The sequence below is a fragment of the Hydra vulgaris genome, chromosome 08, assembly GCF_038396675.1.
Source record: "Hydra vulgaris chromosome 08, alternate assembly HydraT2T_AEP".
NCBI classification, from domain to species: Eukaryota; Metazoa; Cnidaria; class Hydrozoa; order Anthoathecata; family Hydridae; genus Hydra; species Hydra vulgaris.
In genome coordinates this window covers 22,006,129-22,032,500 of record NC_088927.1, presented here as the reverse complement: position 1 = coordinate 22,032,500, position 26,372 = coordinate 22,006,129, and the positions used below count along the sequence as shown (strand labels likewise).

The 26,372-nt window shown below is 27.6% G+C and overlaps 1 protein-coding gene across 1 annotated transcript; it reads right to left on the bottom strand.

Moving 5' to 3' along the window:
* Window positions 1–6,956: 6,956 nt before the first annotated feature.
* On the bottom strand, window positions 6,957–8,918 carry LOC136083126 (vomeronasal type-2 receptor 26-like). Its single transcript, XM_065802535.1, has one exon. It carries the CDS (start codon window positions 8,916–8,918, stop codon window positions 6,957–6,959), a length of 1,962 nt encoding a protein of 653 aa, XP_065658607.1.
* Window positions 8,919–26,372: the final 17,454 nt, after the last annotated feature.

Here is a 26,372-nt window from a genome sequence, read left to right as displayed (position 1 = left end):
ATTTTTTAAAAAGCCGGGACATTTAGAGACCATTTCAAAAAAAACGCAAAACTTATAGCGACCGTTTTTTAGAAAACGCGCGGACTGTTAAAGGGTTAGAAATAATAGAAGAAGCTAAAAAAAAAATCTTTCAAAAAATATTTATAAGTCTTTAACGCGTCAGAAAATTTTGACGGCAAACATTTTTAGAACTTCAAAAAAAATTGCAAAGCAATATTAACGGGTTCCTGAAACGAAAGGTTATTTTCAAGTGTTATTTCTGTCGTAATAAATAAGTTTATTAAATAAAATTGCTTCAGAGGTGGTTGATTCACCTGGAACATGTAATATAACATATCCGTAGATTGTCAATACGTGTTTTAGTTTCTCGTCTTTTCCAGTTTATTGTCTGACTCTGTATAGTCAACTATTGGTATATTGATACAGCAACATGCTTACAACAGTCCCCTATATCAGTTTTACAATTCCATTTAGCATAAAGTCAAAATTTTCTTTAAATAAGCGACAGTCAAGAGTTTGATAATTTTCAGCTTCTCTATTACAATTATCGACAAAAAAAGTCCCTTTGGCAGGATAGTCCTTCATCAAATTATGAGTTATATTAGGCTTAAATAAAAGTCCTTAGTTCAAGTCGAAATACTGTTGTTTATATATTCCTCTTCATTGAAAGCAATAAGTCCATCATGCTTAAATTAACAAAAAACAGGTAAGCTGCTGGACAACAGCTTGGAGAAGTATTAGCATCTGTTTTATTTTCTAAATAAGCATTAAAAGAGTTCATCACTGTAGTAATATCTTCTTTAAAAAATCTTTATTTGATTGATTATTTTATTGGTCAGATTTTTAAAAAATCTTTATTTGATTGATTATTTTATTGATCAGCAAAATGAAAGTGAATAATTTGACTTTTATTAAAAAGTTCAACAATGCACAATTGTATTGGCAGAGTTTGCGGAAAAGATATACTGCAGTAGTGAAGTTTTTGTCATCAAGAGGATTGCCATTCCGTGGAAACAATCAAACTGTTGAATCAGAGCAAAATGGAAATTATTTTGGTACTCTAAAGTTACTGAGCCAGCTTGATCCTTTCCTAGATAAACACATCAAAAACATGGCATTCTGGAATAGGGTATTACATATTTTTTTATACCTCTTACCCAATATCTGCAAAGGGTTTATATGCCTAATTGGAAATTAGGTATTTGATAAAATGTATTTAGAATTAGAAAAAGTAAAATACCACTCCAGTAGTGTTGACTCAACTCCAGACTTGTCTCATGTCGATCAGTTAACATTTGCAGTTCGATATGTTAAAGATACAGCACCAATCGAGAGGTTTTTACAACTTTTCACCATTCATGGGCATGTAGCGGGACATTTATAAAAGATTTTTTTGAGTTTTCTACAAGAAAACAGACATTTCAACATCTGATTGTCGTGGACAGTCATATGATAATGCATCAAATTTGGCAGGACAGTATTCATGACAGCAAAGAAAGATAAATGACAATAGTAAATTGGCGTTTTTTATTCCTTGTACTGAACATTTTTTAAATCTGGTTGGCAACCGTGCTGCTGGATGTTGCCTATATAAAATTATTTTTTTTAGATATTGTTTAATGCCTCTGAAACTCTTTCTCTGTGTCAATTAATCGTTGGCAAGTTTTTCGGTATTTCGCTGGCAGAGGAAAAAAATGATCTATAAGCCCGTTGCACTGTTACTTGATTGCATAATAGTTTGCATGATGAGATTAAAAAAGCTCTAGAATTTTAGTTTAAAAACAGTTGTCAGACAAAAGAAACTCATAATGATGCCCTTTTGAGATTGCTTTTTTAACAATTTTGCGGAATGACATTCCATATCACTTTTATAAAACATTTAAGATTTTGCAGAAAAATGTTGCAGTTCCTAATCTAAAGTTATTGTTGAAATTCACCAAATAATAGAAAAGTCAGTTTGAGGAACGTGAAAAAAAAAGCAAAAAATCCAAAAATTTCTAGTAAGATTTTACCCCTGGGGATGATAACTAGAGGTAATGACATACAGAGCCTGTGAAAAGTGAAGTTGGGGTAAGAAATCTTTTAAAAGGTAACTCTAAACCACCCCACCCCCACCCCGTTTTCATTATAGAAAAATTAATGATAAAAGTTGGAAGATAGTAGGAATGTTCTGCAAGTTGTTAAAAAATTGTAAAAAGATTCTAAAAGTTCTTCAACTTTGAAGTCTGTAAAAAGATCCCGATCTAAAAAAGTTTAGAAGGTTCCTATGGTATTTATGAAGGCATAGTACACACTAAAAAGAAATTATTACATCTTTACCTTAGTGTAGGATTTAGGATAAACCCTTAGTAAGGTATAACTTTCTACCTTTGAATGTAGAAAATTAGTTTAAAAACCATGGTTTATCATACAATTTTTCCCTTAAAGATATAATTTTTAACTTTAAAAGGTAGAAAATTATACCTTATGTAGAATATATCGCATATTCTACCCTAAGGTAGAAATTTATAACTTTTCAAGGTTTACAATTTCAAAGTTTACACATTGTTTAGGTAAAAATGGGTTAAAAAAGTAATATTTTAATAATCTAGTGAAGCAAAATTATAACCGCGATATACATCAATAAAATGTACAGAGAAATGGTTTTATCAATTGATGTTATCTAGAAATACTATTTAATCCTATCAAAATTGCCTTTTTTAACTATTACACAATAAAGATCCTAATGGAGTCAGAAATATTCCTATAGCAACTATTGCTTATCAAGTAGTAAACGAGATAAAATGCCATCTATAAAAGAGATCACTGAAAGTTATCAAAAATAAAAAACGTTTATAGTTTGTCTTCTTCTACATTGAAGAGACTTCCATTAAAAAACATTCCAAAAGTGAATCTTCAAATCAATCAAAAAAACAAGAAAAATTTAAAGAAAAGATAGATAAGCTCGATGACTTTTATTGCTACTAATGCCTTTTAAACAAATCAAAGTGATCGAAGTGTAGCAAGAATGGATGGTACTGACTTTTAACAGGATAAAGGGTGACTAGAAAGTTAGTTTTTGGAGAAGTAATAGTGTTATACACAGAGATAAATACCCAGAAATGATTATTTTTAAATTCAGAAAGATCAAGAGCAAAAATGAATGTGTGCCAAATAAATACTTCATTAAGAAACTCAAGATGGAGGAGAAGAAACTTTTAAAACACAAAAAAATGTTTAACAAGATATTCTTTCAACTTCCTATGTTTCGAAAAAAAATAAATCCGAAATGGAGTCTTTAACTCATTCAATAACCGTTTTTGATGAATATGAAATTATTGCAGCAGATGGTCAATTTAAAATCTCCAGAAATCAAGCAAAACTTTTTCTTGAATCTGTCGTAACAATATCAGAAGTTTTAATAAATAAAATATTTCTGTGTATATCTGCTGTGGAAAACACTCGCAAAAAATTAAGAAAAAAGGAAGCATTCGACATAAGGGAGAGATTTATCCTAAATTTATTTTGTTTTTTATTGAATTGGTAAAAATTTTGCAAACACTATATGAAAAGTATCAAAACTTTTGCTGTTATTCTTTTGGAAACAACCAAGTCTTTCTGCTAGAAAAGTTTTTTAATTCAAAAATTGAAATCAATAACAGTTGACTAAATTAATGCATTAGTCTTTTGCAATGTCACTTTGTTTATATAAAAGCCACCAGATGCCACCAGATGCCACCAGATTTAGATTATGATAATGCCTTTTGATAATGGCATTTTGCTTGGATAAAAGCCACCAGAAGCCATCAGATTTGTTTACAAACCTGGTGCATTTTACAAAGCCCGCTGGATCGCTACGTTTCTGTCCGGTGTGAAAACATTTTTGTTCAAATATTAATTAAACTATTCAGCCAACTTTTTTTTTAAACATGAGAGACACTTTTCCGATTTGCTTTTATGATTTATGTCAAAGCAGATAAACCTGCTTAATGGCTGTCGATGCAACAATCAACGACTTGAGTTGGGTTATATACCTCACTATTTTCAAGGACTAAATTAATAAAGAAGTGCTTTGCCTGTCCTTGGATTTTTTTTTACTATCTTATTGGAAAAACAATACCACTGAAACTTTTCTCTGGAAAAAGCTTCCTTATAGATAAATTTTTAATGAAATTAAAAATAAAATATGCACGTTGCTCAAAACCTTGTAAAAACTAACTTGTCATGCCTAGACTAATAAAAACATCAATGCAGGCAAAGAACAGTACTTTGGCTTCCTTTTTTTCACAAATATCTTAGATCCACATTACTTGGATCCACACCACTAGAAATTAAAGATTTAACATGGTTCTCACAATCAGATTAATAGAGAAAAAATTAGTGTTTTCAGAAAGCTTTGTTCAAAAGCTTCTGTGCACAATTGAGACAGCAGATATTGGTCAAAAAATAAAAAGATTTTCTCATATTGATCAAAAAATAAAAAGATTTTTTTTAATGACAATAAAGAACAGAATGGATTTTGCAGCTTCTAGAACAACTTCAAAATTTGGGTGGTAATTTCAAGAAAGTAACAATATTTAGGCAATGAAATCCCTTTCCTTCCTGAAAATATTTGTCACAATAAAAACATTATATTAGAAGTTTGCTTGGATTGTCTAAACATAGCATTATTTTTGTTTTGAATAATAGAAAATGTGGAAGTTTGTATGTAAAGAAAAATAAACTTGTTGATTTTTTTCTTTAACGTTTTAACGTTTTTTTATGTATACAAAGAAGAAATTTGTTTTGGACATTTAATAGCTTATAAATGTATCTATTTTATAATAAAACTTTTGATCCATAGAAGGGATTGGGGCATTAGACTTGTATTAAAAAAATAATATTTTACACTAGTAATCTCAGGGGTTATATTGATTTTAAAATATGGGGTCATTAATTTTGTAAGCAATTTTACATCTTTATAATGAATCTACTAGATTGCTAAAAAAAATTAGCCGTTTAGTTTATTAAAATGTTACCAATTTGATGGTAATAATTATACTTAGACTTCCATTGGATAGTATGGCGGAATTCTTTGATAGCCTAATGTAATTTATAGCATTTTTTAATTAAATAATATTTTTTTGAACCAGAAATGATCTATGCCTGAAACTACCTTTATAGTAGTATGATAATTTTTTCACCAAAAGTTAAGAAAATTTTAAAATTTAAATTTTTTCACTAATTTTATTGAATTTCAAAAAAGCAGGACATTAGTTTCAATTTTGGGTCGCGAGACAATTTTTGAAAAAACGGGGCTGTCTTGTGAAAAAACTGCGCAGATGGTCACCCTTTCTTATAGTCTGTTTTTGTTTACTTTTTTTGTTATTTGTTTTTTTTACTACTTTTTTTACTTAAAAAACTTTATACTTTCATTGCTGCAATTAATTTGAGAATAGTACAAGTTTTGTAAACAAGATAGATTCATTATCTTCTTTTTTTTGTTAAGTATAGCAACTTTTTTTGATATTTTATCTTCAACAACGCCATATGGTCTCTCCAGGTTACACTTTTATCCAGAATCATAACAAAAAAAACATTTTAATTGCTCTTATCTTATTAATTTGTTATCAATAAAAAGTTCCGGAAGTTTAAAGCAATGTTTAGAGATGACCGGAAGTTAAGAGACATTGGAATAAAGTGTATCTAGTTTTGTTGATATTTTTTTAGGTGTCCCAAGAGGTCCTTACGGTCTTATCACAGAGGACTGCGGAAGAGCATTTATTAGTAAGTTAACGCCTTCTTCTCAACCGATGTCGCAAAACTTTTCTTAAGGTGGGGTTTGAACTACAGATCCTTTGTTTTTAAGACAAGATCGCTACCACTGTGCCATGGCTGATATTTAAAGTATTTATACATTTAAAGATTGCGTATCGTTTTATTTAAGATATATATTAGGATGCGTATTTATATATTTTAAGATAACTTGTTCCATTTAAACTATTGAATATACTGTTTGAAATAATATATTATTATCTTTACTGGAATAAAACAAGTTGCTATCATTTGGAAACAAAATTGTGTTTAAATTGTTGAAGATAATTAATTTAAATTGTTTATTTAAATTAGAAATAGAAGTGGTCTAAAAATTAGAAAAAAGCAAGGTAAAATATACTACAGAAAACGGTAGAATTTATTTTAATAAATAGCATACATAGCATACGTAATGCGTATTGATAATATGTAATATATTTACACGTTTTATATTTTGGTTTGTAATTTTTATATATACAATTCATATATATATATACAGATATATACATATATATGTATATATATATATATATATATATAATATATATATATATATATATATATATATATACATATATATATATATACATATTTATATATACAAATATAAATATATATATATATATATATATATATATATATATATATATATATATATATATATATATATATATATACAATTTATATATATATACATATATATATATAATATATATATAAATATATATATATATATATATATATATATATATATATATATATATATATATACAATTTATATATATATATAGATATAGATATATATACACATATATATATATACATATATATATATATATATATATATATATATATATATATATATATATATATATATATATATATATATATATATATATATATATATATATATATATTTATATATATATATATATATATATTTATATCTATATATATATATATATATATATATATTTATATATATATATATATATATATATATATATATATATATATTCATATATATATATATATATATATACATATATATATATATATGTATATATATATATATATATATATATATATATATATATATATATATATATATATATATATATATATATAAAGTTATAATAGACTTTTAATATTAAGCGTAATTTTGCTGGATTAAATAAGAAAACCTACTTAATAGATGATCCTTTATTAGATTGAGAGTAAGAATTGATTTTAGCTTGAAAACTTTTCCTGTTGTTTTTTTCTGGTCTAAAAAGTACCACAAATAGTTTAGGTAAAAACATTATTGTCATAATGATGAGATTTACTGTTAATATGAGAAGGGCAATGGCTGTCATTCGCTCCTCGTTATCTTCAATGCCAAAATAAATAGGAAAATAAAAAGTTAGCAATATGCTACATATTCCCGTACTGTACGCGATTGAGAGTGTTTCGTTATAATAAGAGGGGAGGTTTCGAGCATGAAAACTTTGAGCCGAACTTATCAGCAACAAACAAATGATATATAAAATCTGAGCAGTTAGTTGAGAGTCTGCTGTGCATTCAAAAGTTATTGTCTTTTTTTCATAATTTATTTTCGAATCAACAAAAGGTGGTGATTTTATCAATAAAATGACTCCCAGTAGACTTTGAACAATCAAAATAAAACTCATCGTCATCAAATCGATAGATGTAGCAAATAATAATTGCTTTTTAGAAATACGACCCTTTTTTTTAAAAATGTAAACATATTTTCTGGTTTTTATAAAAGTAATTGATGTGGTTGTGGCAAGTAAAAAACCTAATAAAATATGTCTTGTACAACAAATCATATAATCGCGTTTTTCAATGTAAAATATGGGTACAAAAAGTGCAACTAGCAAATGACATAAGTTCTGAATAACTGAAAGAACAACGTTTGATGATTTTACAATTGGTGTTTTCCTTTTTAATATTAGAATTACAATAATAGTGATACTTAACAAAAAAGAAAAACTAGCAAACGAAGTTATAATTAAAACATTGGTGCTGCGAAATGTCAAGTCAATTGTCAGATTTGATATGCAGGCCGTTTTATCGTTATTTGACTTTTGACCAATAGGGCACGGTCTACATTCTTGTGCTCCATATTCTGCTTTGAAATAATTTTCAACACAAGGCTCACAAATTTGATTTTTTTTTTTTGTTGCGCTTGAATTAAACAAAATTTGTTTTTGTTCAAATCCAGTTTGACAGATTTTATTGCATTTGAATAAGTTCAAACCCAATTCTTCTTTTGGTTTTAAATAAGATAGTTGAATATATTCATCAGTATTGTTTGAAAAATAGAAATAGTACTGTTTTAAATAATTGTCTAAATAAGAAGAGTTCAAAAATTCATAGCCATCGAAAATACTTAATATGTCAGATAACAATAATGGCTGCGTAAATTCATCTGAGTTGTAGAGTTGTGAGTAATAATACAATTCATTGACTGTTTTCCTAAAGGTGCTTAAAACCTTTTTTATTTCATTATTCTCAAAGATAGTTATCGTATTTAAAATTACTGTTCTAATGACTACATTCTTTTTTTCACAAGCTTGCAAGAAGTAATGGAAGCTTTCTATGGAGTTACACATAATAAAAATGGTTTCTTCATTTGGACCAATCTCACTTGCAATGGTTAACATGTAGGACATGTCATAAGTATCAACCATATGTTCATCGTAACATAAATCATTGTATTGAACAAAGGATGATAAAATGTGATATTTCTCATTTGTTCTATTAGTGATCGTCACAAAAATATACTTTGTAACATTTAATGATATACTTAAGTTCAAAAATAAATAATTTTGGGGATCTACATATAATGGAAGTAAATTTTTTGTGTAGAATAAATTTTGATTATTAACATTAAAATCTAAGACAAAAAAGTTGCTGTACGGAACAACAATGTTCGAAATTATTGCTGTTGATTCTTCATCAGTATTCGTTATTATTATTTGCCGACCATTACATACTTTTGAAATGCAAGTTTCATCAAGAGTCATATTTAATGTAATCTCAATAGAAGTAAAAAAGTTTTCTGAGGTGAATGTCGAAAAATTTTTACCTTCAATCAATTTATTCTCAAAAGTATCCGTTGAATTCCCAATGAACGATGCCATACTTTCACGAAGTAATTTATTTTTATAATATTCTATTAGTGTAAAATGATTTTGGCTCCTTTCTATGAAACATTCACATTTTATGGAAGTAAAGATTAGTCTCGATGCAATTGTCACAAAGAAGTACTTAACCAACATTTTACTCCAAGTCAAAGTTGGTAAAAGTAAAAAAGTTATGTTTATTTATGTGTATTTTATACTCTTATAAAACAAACATAAATAAATAATTCCTTTTTTATAGAAAGAATGCTTTCATTTATATGATAATGTAAATATAAATAATATAATATATGTCTGAAAACATAAAATCTATTTGATTTATCTCAAATTATATAAAAAAATTTTTTTTACATTTTATAAAGAAGTTTTTTGTTTTATTTCAAAATACAAAATAATTTCCTTTAGAAACTTACGTAATAATATGTTTTTACGTATTAATAAGTTTTTTAGAGTAATGGTTTTGTAATTTTATTGAGAAAAAAACTTTTTGATAAAATTTATAAATTTTAATTTAATTTATTTAACATATTATTTAACATGGATTAAAAAATTCAAATAATGAAATATTATACTAAAGATAAAATGTATGCAGGTGAGGAGTTTTTTTTTAGGTAATTTTAGATCGGAATCTGGAAAAAAAAAAAGGAAAAATAAAATTTTTTACAGGATTGAATGCCCCCTGAGAAAGCTAATCCTAGCTTAAATAAAATTACGGTATTTAAAAAATTATATGCAAAAGTGTAAAATTAATTAAAAAAAGGGAGGAGCAAAAGGGAATATTTGACCCGGGCGTCAAGCTTGTAGGAGCGTCTGGCGACCCGTTGTTTTTTGTTTTTTTTTACAATAAACAAAAAACATTTTAATGACCGACAATGTAAAATCTGCTTAAATTTTGTATTTGAGATTAAAACTTTAGTATTCGGAATAAAAATATACATGAAAAAAGAATTTAAATTTTAAATTCTATTATTATAATTAAACTATTTTTTTAAGAACCCGGCATATTCTGTAAGGCCATAAACAGTTAGCCATGCAAGCTCGTGCTTGATTGCACGGAAGATGATGCTTTTTGGTAATTATAATGGTAGCTGATCAGTCAACACGGACTCATCAAAGCAGTCGACAACGATAGCACTAAAAACTTCCTTAGGTAGTGCGCTCCATGGCTGAGCAACGCAGTTGTTGAAGAAGTTGACGCAAAAGAGACATTTGTTGTCAATATCACGATAAAAAAGCTGCTTTTTTAATTAGTATTTGAATGTTGAAGCAAAAGAGAGAAACAGAGCGTTATCTTTTTCAGACAAATAAGCCGCCTTGTTTCTACTAGGACCCGGCTAGTTATCAAATATTTGAGTTTTCTCACCTTTACTGAACTCAACATGTGTGATTCAAAAGACTGTGGATCGGTGGGGGCTTTAAACAGTTCTTTTAATGCTAATTTCAAAGTGACTCATTGAAGTCAGAAGGGAAATGTGATGTTCAACCTGACTTGGTAATAACTACAAGTGAACTGGTAAGACATTTGTCTTACCAGCTCTATTGGTAGTTATTACTCCAGCTGAATATACAGTCCCATGACAATTTATTAGTGCCACCTACAATTTTTCTGTATTAATGATTTCTTGGGGTTATAAAATACAGTAAACAATTAAAATGTATTCAAATACTTTTTATTTTTAATTGATTAACATTCATATGCACAATAAAACCAAAATAAATCTATAAAATAACGACAAAAATTGATAAACCTAATGATAGACACACATTGTATCAATATTTTGTGAGCCCGCCTTTGGCATCAATAATTGCTTGGACGCGTCGAGGCATGCTTTCAATACATTTTAATGACATTTCTTTTATATTTATATCGTGGTTCCAATAATATATAATTTTTTCAATCAAATTAACTTTGTTTGATAATTTTTAAAATTTTTCTTTTCAGGAGTTCCCAAACATTTTCTATTGGATTGACGTCTGGTGAGTTACCTGGCTAATCCAATAATGGAACTTTTTCTTCTTAGAGGAACTTTTTTATAGATTTTGCAGTATGGCAAGGGGCACCATCTTGCATAAATATATATTTCTCGATTTCACCAAACCAATCCCTTAATTGTGGTAACAACCGATGTTGCAAGACTTATCGATACTGGTCTTGCCTCATAATGCCATTTATAACACAGTCTTCGTGATATTTTTCCGATATTTTACGGCGAACATACTGAGCTTTGTTTGTCATCACTTGGAATGTGCTCTCATCGCTAAAGCAAACCTGAAATAAAATACTTTTTATATTTTCTCATTCCATGTGTGTTTTCATATAAAAATATTAAAATAAATTAAACACAAACCTGTTTCCAATCTTCTACTGTAAAGTTTTTATACTTCAGAGCCCATTTCAATCTATATTCTTTCATTTTGATTGTTAACTTTGGCTTTTTTACTGGCCGTCTACTATTATAACCAAGATCATTGAGTCTTCTCTGCAATGTTCTGGTGGACATTTGAACTCCAGTGTCTTGTAATTTTTTTTTTATGAAAGAATTAGTAGCAGTCCTATCCTCCTTTATTACTTTCGACAATGTTCTTTCACCACGAGGAGTCAAAATTTTTTTTTACCACATTTACCTTTTCTTTTCGGTGAACAGTTATCAACCATATCCAATTTTTTGACAACTCTCTGTACTGAGGTATATGAAATACCACATTTTTAGCAATTTCACGCTGTGAAAGTATTTTTTCATTTATCAATGCTTTTATAAATCCAATTTTTTTTGGTGAAAGATCTCCTTTTTCATCCATTACTAAAAAGTACAAGATTTTTGAGGTTAGAGTTTTAACATTATCAAAAATGACCTTTCTGTAATAATATTATTAGAAAATCTTTATTTACAATAGACAGAGAAAAGCAATCACGTGCTTGTAAAGATGACAGTTGAGTAATAGTGTCGTGACAAGATGGCTTCCAGAAATGTCAGGGATGCCAATAGTAAAAAAAAATCAGAAGAAATCACCTTTATACATAATTGACTTCTTATAAATAATACATTTAAAATATATTACATTGCTTTTCAATTGTTAAATTCAACTTGAACAAGAAAATATGAAAAAAATATTGGTGGCACTAATAAATTGTCATGGGACTGTATACCACTGGTATATATTCAGAGGTCTAGAAGTGACGAACTCTAAGACTGCTAAACGGAGTACAGTTCTTCGTCAAATTTCTGATACGACTCTTTTCTTAGCTTCTAGGAGTTTAGAATTTCTAGGTAACTCAATATAAAGTTCTCTCAATATGAATTTAAATTATATATATAATTATTGTAATAATTTAACTACAATTATTACATACATATATGTTTTCTGGTAAAGCAACACACATGAATAGGAAAGAAAATGGAATCTTTTTACCTGGTATAAAGTTTATTGGTTGCCATAAACCCGTCATTGCATCCTATTTGGAAAATGTTAGACGCCATTAAGAGATCTTTAGAGTGAATGGCCGCTCTCTCTGTCGTCGATTTTTAATTTAATTTAATAACTTTATTTTAAGTTGATTTTTGCAAGATAGTTTTAGTTAACACTAAAACTAATTTAAATCAACACATTTAATAATTTAATAAATTAGTTAACACTTAGAATAATTTAAACCAACACATTTAACTTTATAGACAGTGTACACACACATTTAAATGTCATTAAAAAAATTACAATTGCTTTATAAAAAAAAAAATTATGAAAATTTACTATTGTTTCAATTTAAAAAAAAAAAAATATTTATAATAGTACAATCTTAGATAAAAATATAAGTCAGTATAAAATAAAACAAAATTTTAAAAACGACAAATTTTGCAAAGGCAATTATTACCATACCAATTCTTGATATGTTTTTTTAACGCCTTGAGACTTTTTGCGGACATGGTCTCACTATTTAGAGAGTTCCAGAGCGTGGCTCTATATAACATACACATGAATCATTATATATGGAGCCTTTAGGAGCTAGAATAAATGTTTTGCTACAAAGGAGTTTATACGTAAGATTTTTTATAGAAAAAAGATTTTTCATAAATATTGGATTCAGACAAATAATAGATTTAAAAGTTTCCATCATAAAAAATCTTATGATGGAAACTTTTAAATCTATAAATTTCGTAGATAGATTCTTGAACTATTATCAAAATTTAATAATTCACCCAGAGACAAATCACACCTTTTATAGACTATACTTAGATTTTTTTAATTAAACTCGGTTGTTGCTAATATTTAACATTTTTAAAAAAATTACCTCCTCAAAGCTATAATCACAAGCATAAATAGTGTTATCATCAGCAAAATTACAAAGTTCCGTGTCTTTAATAAATAAAAATAAATCATTTTTAAAGATATTAAACAAAGTAGGTCCAAGGATTGACCCTTGAGGCACTCCAGATAATATATTTGAGGCAGAAGACCCTATTTTCACCCTTTGTTTACGGCAACTAATATAGGATAGCAAGAGATTAAGACTTTCTTTCGAAAAACCGTAGGCGTCTAATTTAGCAATTTATAAGTCATGCATGAACACCTTTTAGCATACATTTGCATCATGCTCCGTATTTTCAGCACTATTCCTGAATTAGTTGCTGAGGGTAAACGATTGTCTAGTAAACTAAAATTGTAAAAACTCTCTCCTATCACCATGGTGCAAGATCACGCTGCTGATATTTGATTATTTTGATTGAAGGAGATTTTACTAAAAAGGTGAGCTACGACAAAGTCATTGATATTTGATAAAAAATTCATTTTTAAGCGCCTTATTTACCATTCTTAAAGATTTTGTTGATTTACTTTTTGTTTATTAGTTTTAAAACTAATACTTTGATTCATATATCAGTTTTGAATAAAGAACTATTTTTCAATCCAAAGAATTTTTAGTAAAGCAGAAATACAATGTGCTATATCAGAAATAAATCTTTGCTGCGTTTACAAAACTTTAAATTTTATAACTTCTTGGTTCAAAATATAAGCGCTGCCGTGCATTCTTGAGCCGAGCGCCATTGGCACTCTCGAAGGCCCTGTTTACACAAAGAATAAAACATACAAAATATAGTTTAATATATTGTGGGTTCTAATTAAAAATAATATTCCATCATGTTTATAGTGTGGGCTATAAAAATGATTGAAGTATTATTATTTTATAAAAACTTTATAAAGCTATCTTAATCATCAACCTGTTTTCACTGTAATTGAGATTGTAAAAAGTATCATCAGTATAGGCCACGTTCTATAAGGGTCATCATGCCAGGTATTTGTTATAAGAATTTGTTATGCTTTTAAATAAGAAACAATTTATGTAAATTATTTTTTTCTAGTTATTATTTCTTTAATTTTGTTTTTAAAGTATGCAGAAAAATCATTTGAATGTTGAAATGTTTGCTTGTTTCATATAACTAGTTGATTTTAATATTATTTTCAAATTTCTATTATATGATGCTAATAAACTTATGTAGGTAAAACTTGGCTTTCATCAAAATTTTTGTTTATTTTGAATTAAGCTTTACTACAGTATTTCTCCAACTTTCTTTCCATTTTCCAACATCATCATAGTTTGGGCTTTTTTCAAGTCAGCACTTTTTTTGAATAAATACTTTTGTATTCCGATATAACGTGGCTTTTGCAATCATATAAATGGAGAAAAAATTAGTGAATTTAAGAAAGTCAACGTTTTTGTTTAAAAGCTTCTATGCACAAATTAAACAGCAGAGAGAGTAATTGATTAAAAAATAAAAATATTTTCTCACATAATCACAATGAAGAACAAGAATGGATTTTGCAGCTTATAGAACGACATCGAAATTTGGGTGGTAATTTTAAGAATTTACCAATATGGGTGGTAATTTTAAGAATTTACCAATAAGTAAAGACATTTTTTTCTTCCTGAAATATTTGTTAAAATAAAAACATCACATATTTTTAGAATTTGCTTGTACTGTTTTAACAACGTTAAACAGTATAAGCAAATTCCTGATATGATTTTTATTTTGCTATTATAATATGTTTTTATTTTGCTATGTTTACGCAATCCAAGCGAATAAAAAGCTACGCTTATGCAATCCAAGCAAATAATAATGACAAAAATAATGCTCATTACTTTTGCTTTATATAATAGAAATTGTGGAAATTTGTTTGTTAAGAACAAGATGCTTTTTGATTTTTTTCTTGCATAAACATTTTCTTGTGTATAGTGAAGTATTCGTTCTGGTCGTTTAATAGCTGTTAAATAAGGTATTGTATAATAAAACCTTTGACTCCTTGAAAAAGATTGGGACGTAAGAGAAAAAAAAAATTTACACTAATCATTACAGTGGTAGTATCAAAATTAATACAGATGGTCGCTTTTCCTTATAGCCTTTTTTGTTTACTTGTTTTTTTACTAATGCAATGAATATTACAAGTTATCCAAATAAGATAGATTTATTATCTTCTTGGTTTTGTATAATATACCCAGAATTTTTGATAATTTATCTTCAACAACGGTTTTTGGCTCTCCAGGTTACATTTTTATTCCAGTAAAGATATTTATATAATATTTCGAACAGTAAGTTCAATAGTATTTAAATTTAACAGTAAAATCAATTTTAAAATGTAAAAAAAATTATTTAAATTGTTTATATAAATGAGAAATAGAAGTGGTTCAAAATCCCAAAATGATCAATGTAAAATGTACTATCGAAAACATTAGAACTAAATGTTTTTTTAAATAAATAACATAAATAAAGCGTATTGGTAACAAGTAATATATTATCATATTTTATATAAAAAAAAATAACATACTATCATGTTTTATATTATAGTATATATATATATATATATATATATATATATATATATATATATATATATATATATATATATATATATATATATATATATATATATATATATATATATATATATATATATATATATATATATATATATATATATATATATATATATATATATATATATATATATATATATATATATATATATATATATATATATATACACTGAGGCATATTCGTTTAGACGCATCAATTTTTCTCTCTTTGTCTTAATTTTTTTCTATGAATTGTCAACTGATATGCATGCAAGTTATTATCAAAACAATTGTTATGTTGTGGGCTAATAAAAATCACAAAATAAATTTTTCTATGTGTCTTTACTAACATGAGAGTATGTTTGATATACAAAAGTACATTTTTTAATTGGAATATATCTATAGACGCAGTCATATTCTTGACAGTAAAAGATGGAAATTAGTAATGCATATGTCCTCCATTACACTGGATCACCTCAAAAATTCTGCCTTACATTGACTCCACTAGTCGTTGAAATGTAGTTTGATCCAACTCGGACCATGCTTCAAGGATTTTACACTTTAACTCAGTAACAGTTTTAAATTGGTGTCCGGCTGCTTTAGCATCATAAACTTTTCTTGATAGCATTCCCACACGTTCTCGATTGGATTTAAGTCCGGGCTACAAGCTGGCCATTTGAGAACCGGGATGTTGTGGTCTTTAAACCATTTCATAGAATGCCTAAATATGTGAATTGCAGCATTATCTTGCTGAAATATGGCATTATCGTCCATGTTTTTATCCATATAAGTTATGAGAACATCATCCAACATTTCTGTATACTTTATCGAGTTCATTTTAGGTAAACCACAACACAGAGTCAATTTTCCTGAATAAGAAAATTCACCCCAAACCATTAAACTTCCTCCTCCATAATTTCGTTTTGTTTGTGGGTTATTTATTCCTCTTAGATCATGCCAATAACAACTGTAAGAGTCCGGACCATCTAAATTGAACTTTTTTTTATCTGAAAATATTACGTTTTGCCACTCGAGTCCAATGCATATGGCTTTTAGCAAACTGTAATCTAGCAATTTTATGGTGTTTTTTTAACATTGGTTTTTGGTGTGGTTTCTTCCACTTTACGTTTGGTGTTGTACTTAGAATATGTGCAACATGTTTATTAGTGACAGGCAATAATAATTTATCCTTTATTTGTGTTGCATTCAATTTATTTTTGGTTGCTTCGAAGCGAATTCGATTAATTTGCCGATTTGTTAATACTTTGTTGCCGTTTGTTGCTTTTTTTACACCGTAATTGTCACCTTTTGCCATGTAGTTTCGTACAACATGGTCAGATCTTCCAATTTTTCTTGCTATTTCTCGTATAGAAAGTGCTGGTGAGATTTCTGAGCCACGATATTAATTAATTTGTATTTTTTCAGCATCTGTCAAATACTTTACTTTTGGCATTTTGTAAAATGCAATAAAAGTGATACTGGCAGAGCAAAAGATCAAATTACACTAAAATTTATCAATTTATTTGTGTAAAAGTGATTAAAAATCAATAATTACCGTTATTAACCTGATTGCGTCTATAGATATATTCCAATTAAAAAATGTGCTTTTGTATGTCAAACATACTCTCATGTTAAGAAAGACACATAGAAAATATTTTTTTGTGGTTTTTATTAGCCCACAACGCAACAATTATTTTGATAATAACTTGCATGCATATCAGTTGACAATAGATAGAAAAAAATTAAGATAAAGAGAAAAAAATTGATGCGTCTAAACGAATGTGCCTCAGTGTATACACTAAAATAATAGCCATACATATTAAAACACTGCGTATAACAATAACTAATGTAAATAGCATACTATAAACTAATAATAATTACGTAATATTTTGTGTACTAAAAACCGAAAAAAGTTTTGATAATTATGAAAGTATAATAAAAAGAAGTTTTTGTAAGCATTTAAATAAAAATCATGTATTTTTAGTTGTTGAGGTGTTTAGACATTTGGTACAGCTAACTAAAATGGCATATAACACGTTGATGTTTTTTTCTAAAAAATCTAGGTTTAGTCAAATGACCCTTCTAATCACATGCTGAATATATATATATATATATATATATATATATATATATATATATATATATATATATATATATATATATATATATATATATATATATATATATATATATATATATATATTGGGTAGATTAGGGCAATATGAGCATTTTGGTAAAATGAGCATTATAAAAAAATTTAAGATATAAGCAGAGAAGTTAAAGTTGCTTTGTATTTTTTGAATCCACTTTATGTGGTGATAGCAGAAATCAGTATATATCATCATCACGCGTGAATGTGTCTGTGGCGCAAAATTTTGATATACAAATAATGAAATTTAATTTAAAAAAAAAAAAAATATGTTTTACTTTTGTTTGTAAAACATTACATAGAAACATTTAGTTTTGACTTTATTCAAAGATACCATTTTTGTGAACTATATGAGCATGCTCAAATTACCCAGTGTTATTCATTGAAATTACCTTGTTTAAAATCCTAAAAATGCAGTGGTTTTAATTTATTTTTGAATAAAAATAAAACAAAATGTAATTTTTTAAATACTTTCAATAAAATAAATTTTTAAATACTTACAATAAAAAAACATCTTTTGTAATTTAAATTTAAAAAATGTGTAAATTTATTATTAAAGGTTTGAGTTTATAAAATTGAAAAAATAAAGAACTAATTTTTTTTTGACTAAGACTTTTGTTAATAATGAATCATTATATTCCACAAATTAGTTCTAATTTTTAGGATGATATTTTTTCACTTAATCAATTATTGTTATTATCAATTAAAATTTTATTGCTTTTGAGCTAATTTAAAGTGCTCCTAATACTAAGTGGTATGGGTAAAATGAGCACTTTAGCTAGTTTTTTAAAACCTCTGTGTTTTTAAAAAACAATTTAGGGTGACCAAATATCTATGTGGATCATGAGTAGTTGAAAGATATTCAAACGCGTGGTGAACACGTGGTGACGTGTTTTACTACAAAAAGAAGTTTTTTAAAAGTTCGAGTAAAAATAAAATTTAATTAAAATATTATTTGCAAACATGGTAAATGTCTAATCAACCGAGTTTAATCTATATAAATCTGATGAAGATAAATAAATAAAATCACTAATTAAAATGATAAATAAATAAAAAGATGGGTTGAAAAAGTGCAGTTCACTCTTAATCGAGAGACTAAATGTTCTAGAGAAAGTTAAAGTTGCACCTTCCACATCTATATCGTGGGCTAGTGTTGTTAGAGGAGATACGCCACCGAAAAGGTCAACCAAACAACTTCATTTGATAAACGCTGTGGTTGCCGAGGCAAAAGAAAGAGAAAAACGGGAAAGTAACGTTGTAGTGTTTGGTATCGAAGCCTCCAAAGAAGCAGATTTAACAAGCGCTAGAGAAGAAGATAAAAATTCTATTCTCCACATGATAAACTCTATTTATGCAAAGATCAAAATTAAACAAATAATAAAATTAAAATAAAAATCCGACAAAGAATCACCTTTTGTTATTGTTCAACCAAAATGATAGAAATTCTATTTTAAAAGCTGCTAAAAATCACGCCTCAAGCATTAGTAAACAACATATTATAGGTGTAAACTACAAAAACATTAAAAAGGTTATCAGTTTAAAACTGTGACTAGTTTATCAGGTTTATTAGTTCAAAGGTTACCTCTTCAAAACTAGCGTCTTTATAAACTCAAGCAATCACTTAACCACAAAAATGTTCAACAATTTTATGGTTTATTTTTTTGACGCAAGAAGTCTTGCCAACAAACTTAACGATTTTTTTTATACGTTGACGCAAACAAACCTGCCTTAATTTGTGTTTGTGAAACTTTTTTCAATGATCAACTCCCGATCTCCATGGTCTGTTCAAAAAACAAATATCAAAGGGTTCTGTTTGGAAATTTAGTATCCAATCCGAATAGCATCCTTAGCGGCACTCCACAGGGTAGCATTTTGGGTCCAACGTTATTTTTGTTATATTAATGATCTAACTTCTATAGTAAAAGATCTTAATTGATATCTAATGTTATATGCTGACGATTTCAAGCTATATACTTCATTTAAGGATGTCGATTACAGTCACAAACTTGTTGTTGCCATTTATAAAGTTTTAGTCTGGTCAAAAAAATGGCAGTTAAAACTAGCCAATAATAAGTGCTTTACTCAGAGAGTAGCACCTACTTCATTTTGTAAAGATATTCATTAAGACTATTAATTAGGAGATCATAATTTAACCTGGTCTACAAACCCAATAAATCTTGGTGTGACCTAACTTAAATTAAAAAAATGGCTTCTTACTTAAATTAAAAAAAATCGTACGCGCATTAAAAATTCGAGGATATCTAATGCTTAAAATTAAAATTAACTCTATCGACTTTGAAAAATACTGTTCCGGCTACCTAGTTCTTGTTTTATAACTGTGGTCTTAAATATAATTTTAATATATATATATATATTTTGTAAGTTATCTTGCATGTGTATTATGTGGTTGTAGGTCACGTTGTCAGAGTCCTTCATATTTTATGAGCCTGCTTGCCCTTTAGAACATGTATCACTGTTGTAATAAACTTTAATCTAATCTAATCCCTAAAAATTGTCTATTCGCAAAAATTTTGAATCCATCATAATTATTTTTGAAAATGTTTCAAATTTTGCTTAAGTTGCTCATAATACCCTTATTTACCTTATATATATATGCGTAATTTATAATTTTATGTACGTATATATGTTCTTCCAAAAGTTTTTATGTTATAATAGAAGTTTCATACAAGACATGGTTTTCCTAGATTAAATAAGAATACTTACTTAGGTGACCCATTATTAGATTGAGAGTAAGAATTGATTTTAGATTGAAAACTTGTCTTGTTATTTTTTTCTGGTCTAAAAAATACCACAAATAGTTTAGGTAAAAACATTTTTTTCGTGAGGTTGACTGTCAATATGAGAAGGGCAATAACTATGATTCGCTTCTCGTAATCTTCAATGCCAAAATAAATTGGAAAATAAAAAGTCAACATCATGCTACATATTCTTGTATTGTACACGATTTTTTCATTAAAGTAGGAGGGAAGGTTTCGAGCATAAAAACTTTGGGCCGAACTTTTTAGCAACAAACAAATAATATATATAGAATTTGAGCTGTTAGTTCAGAATCTGCTGTGCATTCAAAAGTTATATTATCTTTTTCTAAGTCTTTTGATACAACACGAGGTGGTGGTTTTATCAGTGAAATGACTCCGAGTAGACTTTGAGCAATCATAATAAAACTCATCGTCATTAAATCAATAGATGTAGCGTATAACAAATGCTTTTTAAAAATACGGTGCGTTTTTTTTATAATGTAAACATATTTTCTGGTTTTTATAAAGGTAACTGATGTGGTTGTAGTAAGCAAAAAACCTAATAAAATATATCTAGTAGAACAAATATGTAATCACTTTTTTTGAGGTAAAATATGGGTACTGAAAATGCTATTAGCAAATGACATAAGTTCTGAACAACTGAAAGTTCAACATTTGATGATTTACAATTGATGCTTTTCTTTTTAAAATAAATGTTACAATAATAGTAATACTTACTAAGAAAGAGAAACTAGCAAACGTAATTATTATTAAAGCTCTGATGCGGCGAAATGTCAAACCAACTCTCTGATTTGATATGCAGACCGTTTTATCGTTATTTAAAATATGATTAATAGGGCACGGTCTATATTCGTTTGTTCCATATTCTGCTTAGAAATAATTTTCGGCTCACAAAGTAGCGTTTTTTTTTTTTTTTTGTGTTTGAAATAAACAAAACTTGTTTTCGTTCAAATCCAGGTTGGCAGATTTTAATGCATTTGAATAAATTTAAGCCAATAACTTCATTTGTTTTAAATAAGTTAATTTTGTATACTCATAACTATTATTTGAAAAATGTTGATAGAATTTTTAAAAAAAAACAAATGATAAAAGAAAAATCATTAGATTTATTGTAATAGTATCTACTTATTATGTAATAGTATCTACTTACTATGTAATAGTATCTACTTACTATGTAATAGAACTGAAATGGCTGCGTAAAGTCGTTTGAGTTGTTGCGTTTTAAGTAATAATACAATTCTTTGACTCTTTTTCTAAAGGTGCTTAAAACGTTCATTATATCCGTTTCATCGAACATAACAATTGTATTTAATACTACTGTTCTAACAACTACTTGCTTTTTTTTCACAAACTTGCAAGAAGTGTATTGAGCTTTCTAAGGAATTACACATAATAAAAAGTATTTTCTTCATTTGAACTGATCTCACTTGCGATGGTATTTTTTTCAAGGAGTATCTCGATAGGCAGAAAATTCTGCATGTTATAACATGCGGAATTTTCTGCCTATCGAGATACTCCTTGAGATAGAACCTGATTATGTAAAACTACCATCCAAGTGAAATCTTTACTGCAAATACATCATGGATATATACTTTTAAGTGAAGCATGAACTCCACAAATTTGTCTATTTTTTCTTTGTAGGATATACAAATTTCATCCCAAAACAGCATTCAGCTACTAAATCAAACAAAATTTACCCAAAATTAACTTGCTGAAAGTAATAGTATTAACATATTTGTGTCTCCTAATTTTATTTAGACTGGTAGGTCAATTGTCTATACCCCTATCTGTACTAATTGAATTAAAAACGTTCTAAGAAGTGTTAAAAAAATTTAAAAAGCAATGAAGTACCTTCTTTAAACCTCCTCAGGGTTTCAATACATTCCAGTTTTCAATTGGAGAATTAAGTGTCATTTCGTCCAATGATCTTAAAACTTTGGCACAGTTAGGTCCATCAAAACCACCACCATTATAGCCATGCCTGATAACCGTTTTCTTTTCAAGAAACTCCACAAATTTTTATGAGTGAAGAGAAGATCAAAAATTTTACTAACTTGGTGTTCATAAATATGATATTCAAGTGGTGGAACTATGTTGATAATTTTTTCAGGCAATTTCTCATCCAACAGATAATGATAAGTATCATTTTTATAATATTGCATCTATATATGAGGTTTGTTATCAAATTGGTATTTTTCGAATTCATCTGCTAGTGATCCAAAAGTTCTTTGAACTCATTTTTATCCATCGACCCATCACAATAGCAGCACGAGTATTTTCCACCATGACCCTTCGTTATAGAAAAAAACTTATAGGTATTGCTTATTTAAAATATAAAATATAAATGAAATAAGATACATCATAAGATGATCATTTGAGGTCAGAAACCAAGGAAAACTTAAATTGATTGAGTTGAAGGAGTTGAAAAAGTGTTTTCAAATTGTGATGATTCTCTTCTACGTTTCGAACTATACCTAAGCCAAACTTTATTGACCCCGGTGTACTTCTGGTTTCTTGGTTTAAAATCTAATACTTATGGGTCAAACACGTCCATGACAATCTTTAGAGATTCCTGCCCTCTATCAATACCAACACGTACAACAGAATAAAAATTATCAATTTTTCTGAAGGAAAAAACTTCAGTCTCGAGCATAGATAGAGCAGTACAATAAACAATATTTTTTTCAAAAAAGTTTTTACCGATCTTGAGCTAACATTTTATCACATCGTAAAATTTATTTAAGTAGCGTGATCTGTTCGTAACTTCAGCATAGGTGTTCTTCTGTATTCCAGATTGTCCAACATCTTTTCTTATCTCTTTCATTATTCCTAACACTTTACAATTTAGGAGATCATGATTTATCTTCAAGTTCATGATTGTTTCGCTTCTTATATGCCTTATAGGTGATTGATCTCTGTATACTTTAACAGAAAGAGCTTTTCTTCTTGCTGCAAGTTTTATTTTTTTTACTATCACCAACAACAGATATTTTTTAGCGTACAAGAAACAACTCTGCAATATTTTAATTCTTTGAAGTAGTTAAGGCGTAAAGATTTTGAACGTTTTTTTTTTTTTCTGCTGAAAGGATGTCGAATACCAGGACCAACAATTTAACAGTGTTCTGAGCAAAATGAATTTCTTTTTTCGAAAGTAATCTTTTCAGATTCTACGTAGGTGAATTCAGAAAGATTAAGAAGACTACTAGTTTTAGTACACTACCCTAGGCAGCAAGTAGCACAATTATAGTTGCCTTCTTTTTGTTTAATTCTTCCCAACTTCTTATCTTGATCATGACCATTTATCCAGGAAGTCTCCACAGCTTTACTGATAGCTTTACCTTTCTGTTTTAAATATAATTTTGTCTTGCAGCTCCCGCATATTCCAGACGGATAAGAACTTAGGCTCAGACTGAATCCAGGGTCCACAAGTTTTTGATGAACTAACGAATTATTTTTCTCAAAAGATAGACACTTTTTGTCTTATCGACACAACAGAAACATGTTCATCTCCTATTTTCTGAATGAGATCTTGCTTTTCGCAGTCTCATTTTGTATAAAAAAGTTTTTATTTAGTATTTCTGTATTAGATTTTTTAAATTTTGTAAATCAATACTCTAACAAATAGTTTAATTTAAACAAATTAGCAGGCAATTGACGTAACTAATTGAGACTAATTTGTCTAAATTATCGATTTTATGCCATTAATTTGAAATTAGATCATTTGTAATTAGTCTCTAAATGAAATTATCTTTGATTTCAGGCGCAAACTACGTGGTTTGCTAACAAGAGTAGAAATACCCTTGAAAAACGCCCCCTGCATGGTTGAGGGAAAGTAATTTTTTAAAAGAAACAAAATATTATCTTGAATCCCATCATAAATTGTAATTAGGCTTCAAATTTTATCAAAATATATTTTGACGCTCAAAAGATATAGCCATATAAAGTTGAGAACCCCATCATTTTTTGAAGGTTTGTAATATTTAGAAAAATGGTCAAAAAATGAAAAAAGATGCGGTTTTTAATTCGTTTTCAACGTTTTCTATTTCTTGTCAACTTGCTCGAAAGAGTGGTTAAAAAAAAATCTGAAGTAAAAGTAACTTCAACTTAAAACCTCTATAAAAGAGCAGTGTGCATAATTCATTTTTAATTTAATTTAGGATGAATTAAATAGATTTTATATTTTAAAGCAGATATGTTTTAAAATATAAAATCTATTTCATTTATCTTAAATTAAATTAAAAATGAATTTATTCATTTTATTAAAAGGTTTTTGTTTTTTTTCTTTAAAATACAAAATTGATTTCTCTGTGAAACTTACATAATAATATATTTGTTTTTTAGGGAATCGTTTTTATATATCTATTGAAAAAAAAAATCTTTTGATCAAATTTATAAATTCTTTTTTATCTAATTTTACATATTATTTAACATCATATTGATTGAAAATCAATTAAAAAAGTATCATACGAAAGATAAAATTTATGCCGATAAAAGTCTTTTTTTATAGATCATTTTAGGTCAGAATTTAGAATATATAAAAAAAAAAAGTAAAAATAAAAATTTTACAGGATAAAATGCCCCACTGAAAAATGGCGGAGTATTATGAATTCCTTTTTTTGTTGAACTGTTTTCTTGTTTCATATAACTAGCTGATTTTAACATTACTTTCCAATTTCTATTACATGCTGCTACTAAACTTATGTAAAAATCCGGCTTCTCTTAAAACTTGTGTTAATTTTAAATTAAGCTTAACTACAGTATTTCTCCAACTTTCTTTCCATTTTTTAACATCATCAAAAAAAGATTTTTTTTCCAATTCGGCACTATTTTTGGATAAATATTTTTGTGATTCTTACTTTTTTATTGTAATGACAAGGGTGTTAGGGCTGGAACAAAAAATAAAAACTCACATGTTTTTTTTATACACTCATTTATTTTATGTTCTCTTAACGCAGTAAATATTCATCCAAATTTGTATGAGAATGTCAAAGATTATGCGTTGTTTGATTATGTGTTAATTATACGTCAAAAGTTGTTATAGTTTAACTTTAAAGCTACGATGACTATTGTCCTTTCACATAAACTCTTTTTTTTTATTTTAAATTTTATTTAGGTGCTTCAAGAAGTCCTTACGGTCTTATCACAGAGCACCACGGATGATTTTTAAAAAGTTGTTTCTTTCATAACACAGTGGGTTAAAGTTTATTTTTAATGAACAAAACTAATAACTCGTCATTTAAAAAAGAATAAAGAACCATTTTTGCACTGTTTACTAATTTGAGAACTGCGGTTTCAATGGTGACATAAGTTTTAATTTCGGGTTACTATGGGTACCTAAATTGCTTAGCAACCACATATTTTACTAACCTTAACTGGAAAAAGAAATAACTTTATTGGATTACTCCCATACTTACCACATTGATTATTTTTATACTACAACTTCACAACAATTATTGTATTGGTACTATAGATTTTTTATTTGGTTGATAGTGACACCTGAAATGCCTGACAATGGTTCATTTTGCATAGTAACTAGCTAATGTTACTTTTCTTAATGCATCGATGTTCAAAACTAGACTAATATTAGTGTGACAGTCTGATTAGAAATTATTTTATGCATTTAAAGAATTTAACACATTCCCAATTACTAATTTTAAGTATTTTTATGCAGTCCAGGGCTCTAT

Bases quoted from the DNA above. Each gene is read 5' to 3' on its own strand.
- LOC136083126 (XM_065802535.1), bottom strand. From the start codon at position 8,918: ATGGCATCGTTCATTGGGAATTCAACGGATACTTTTGAGAATAAATTG.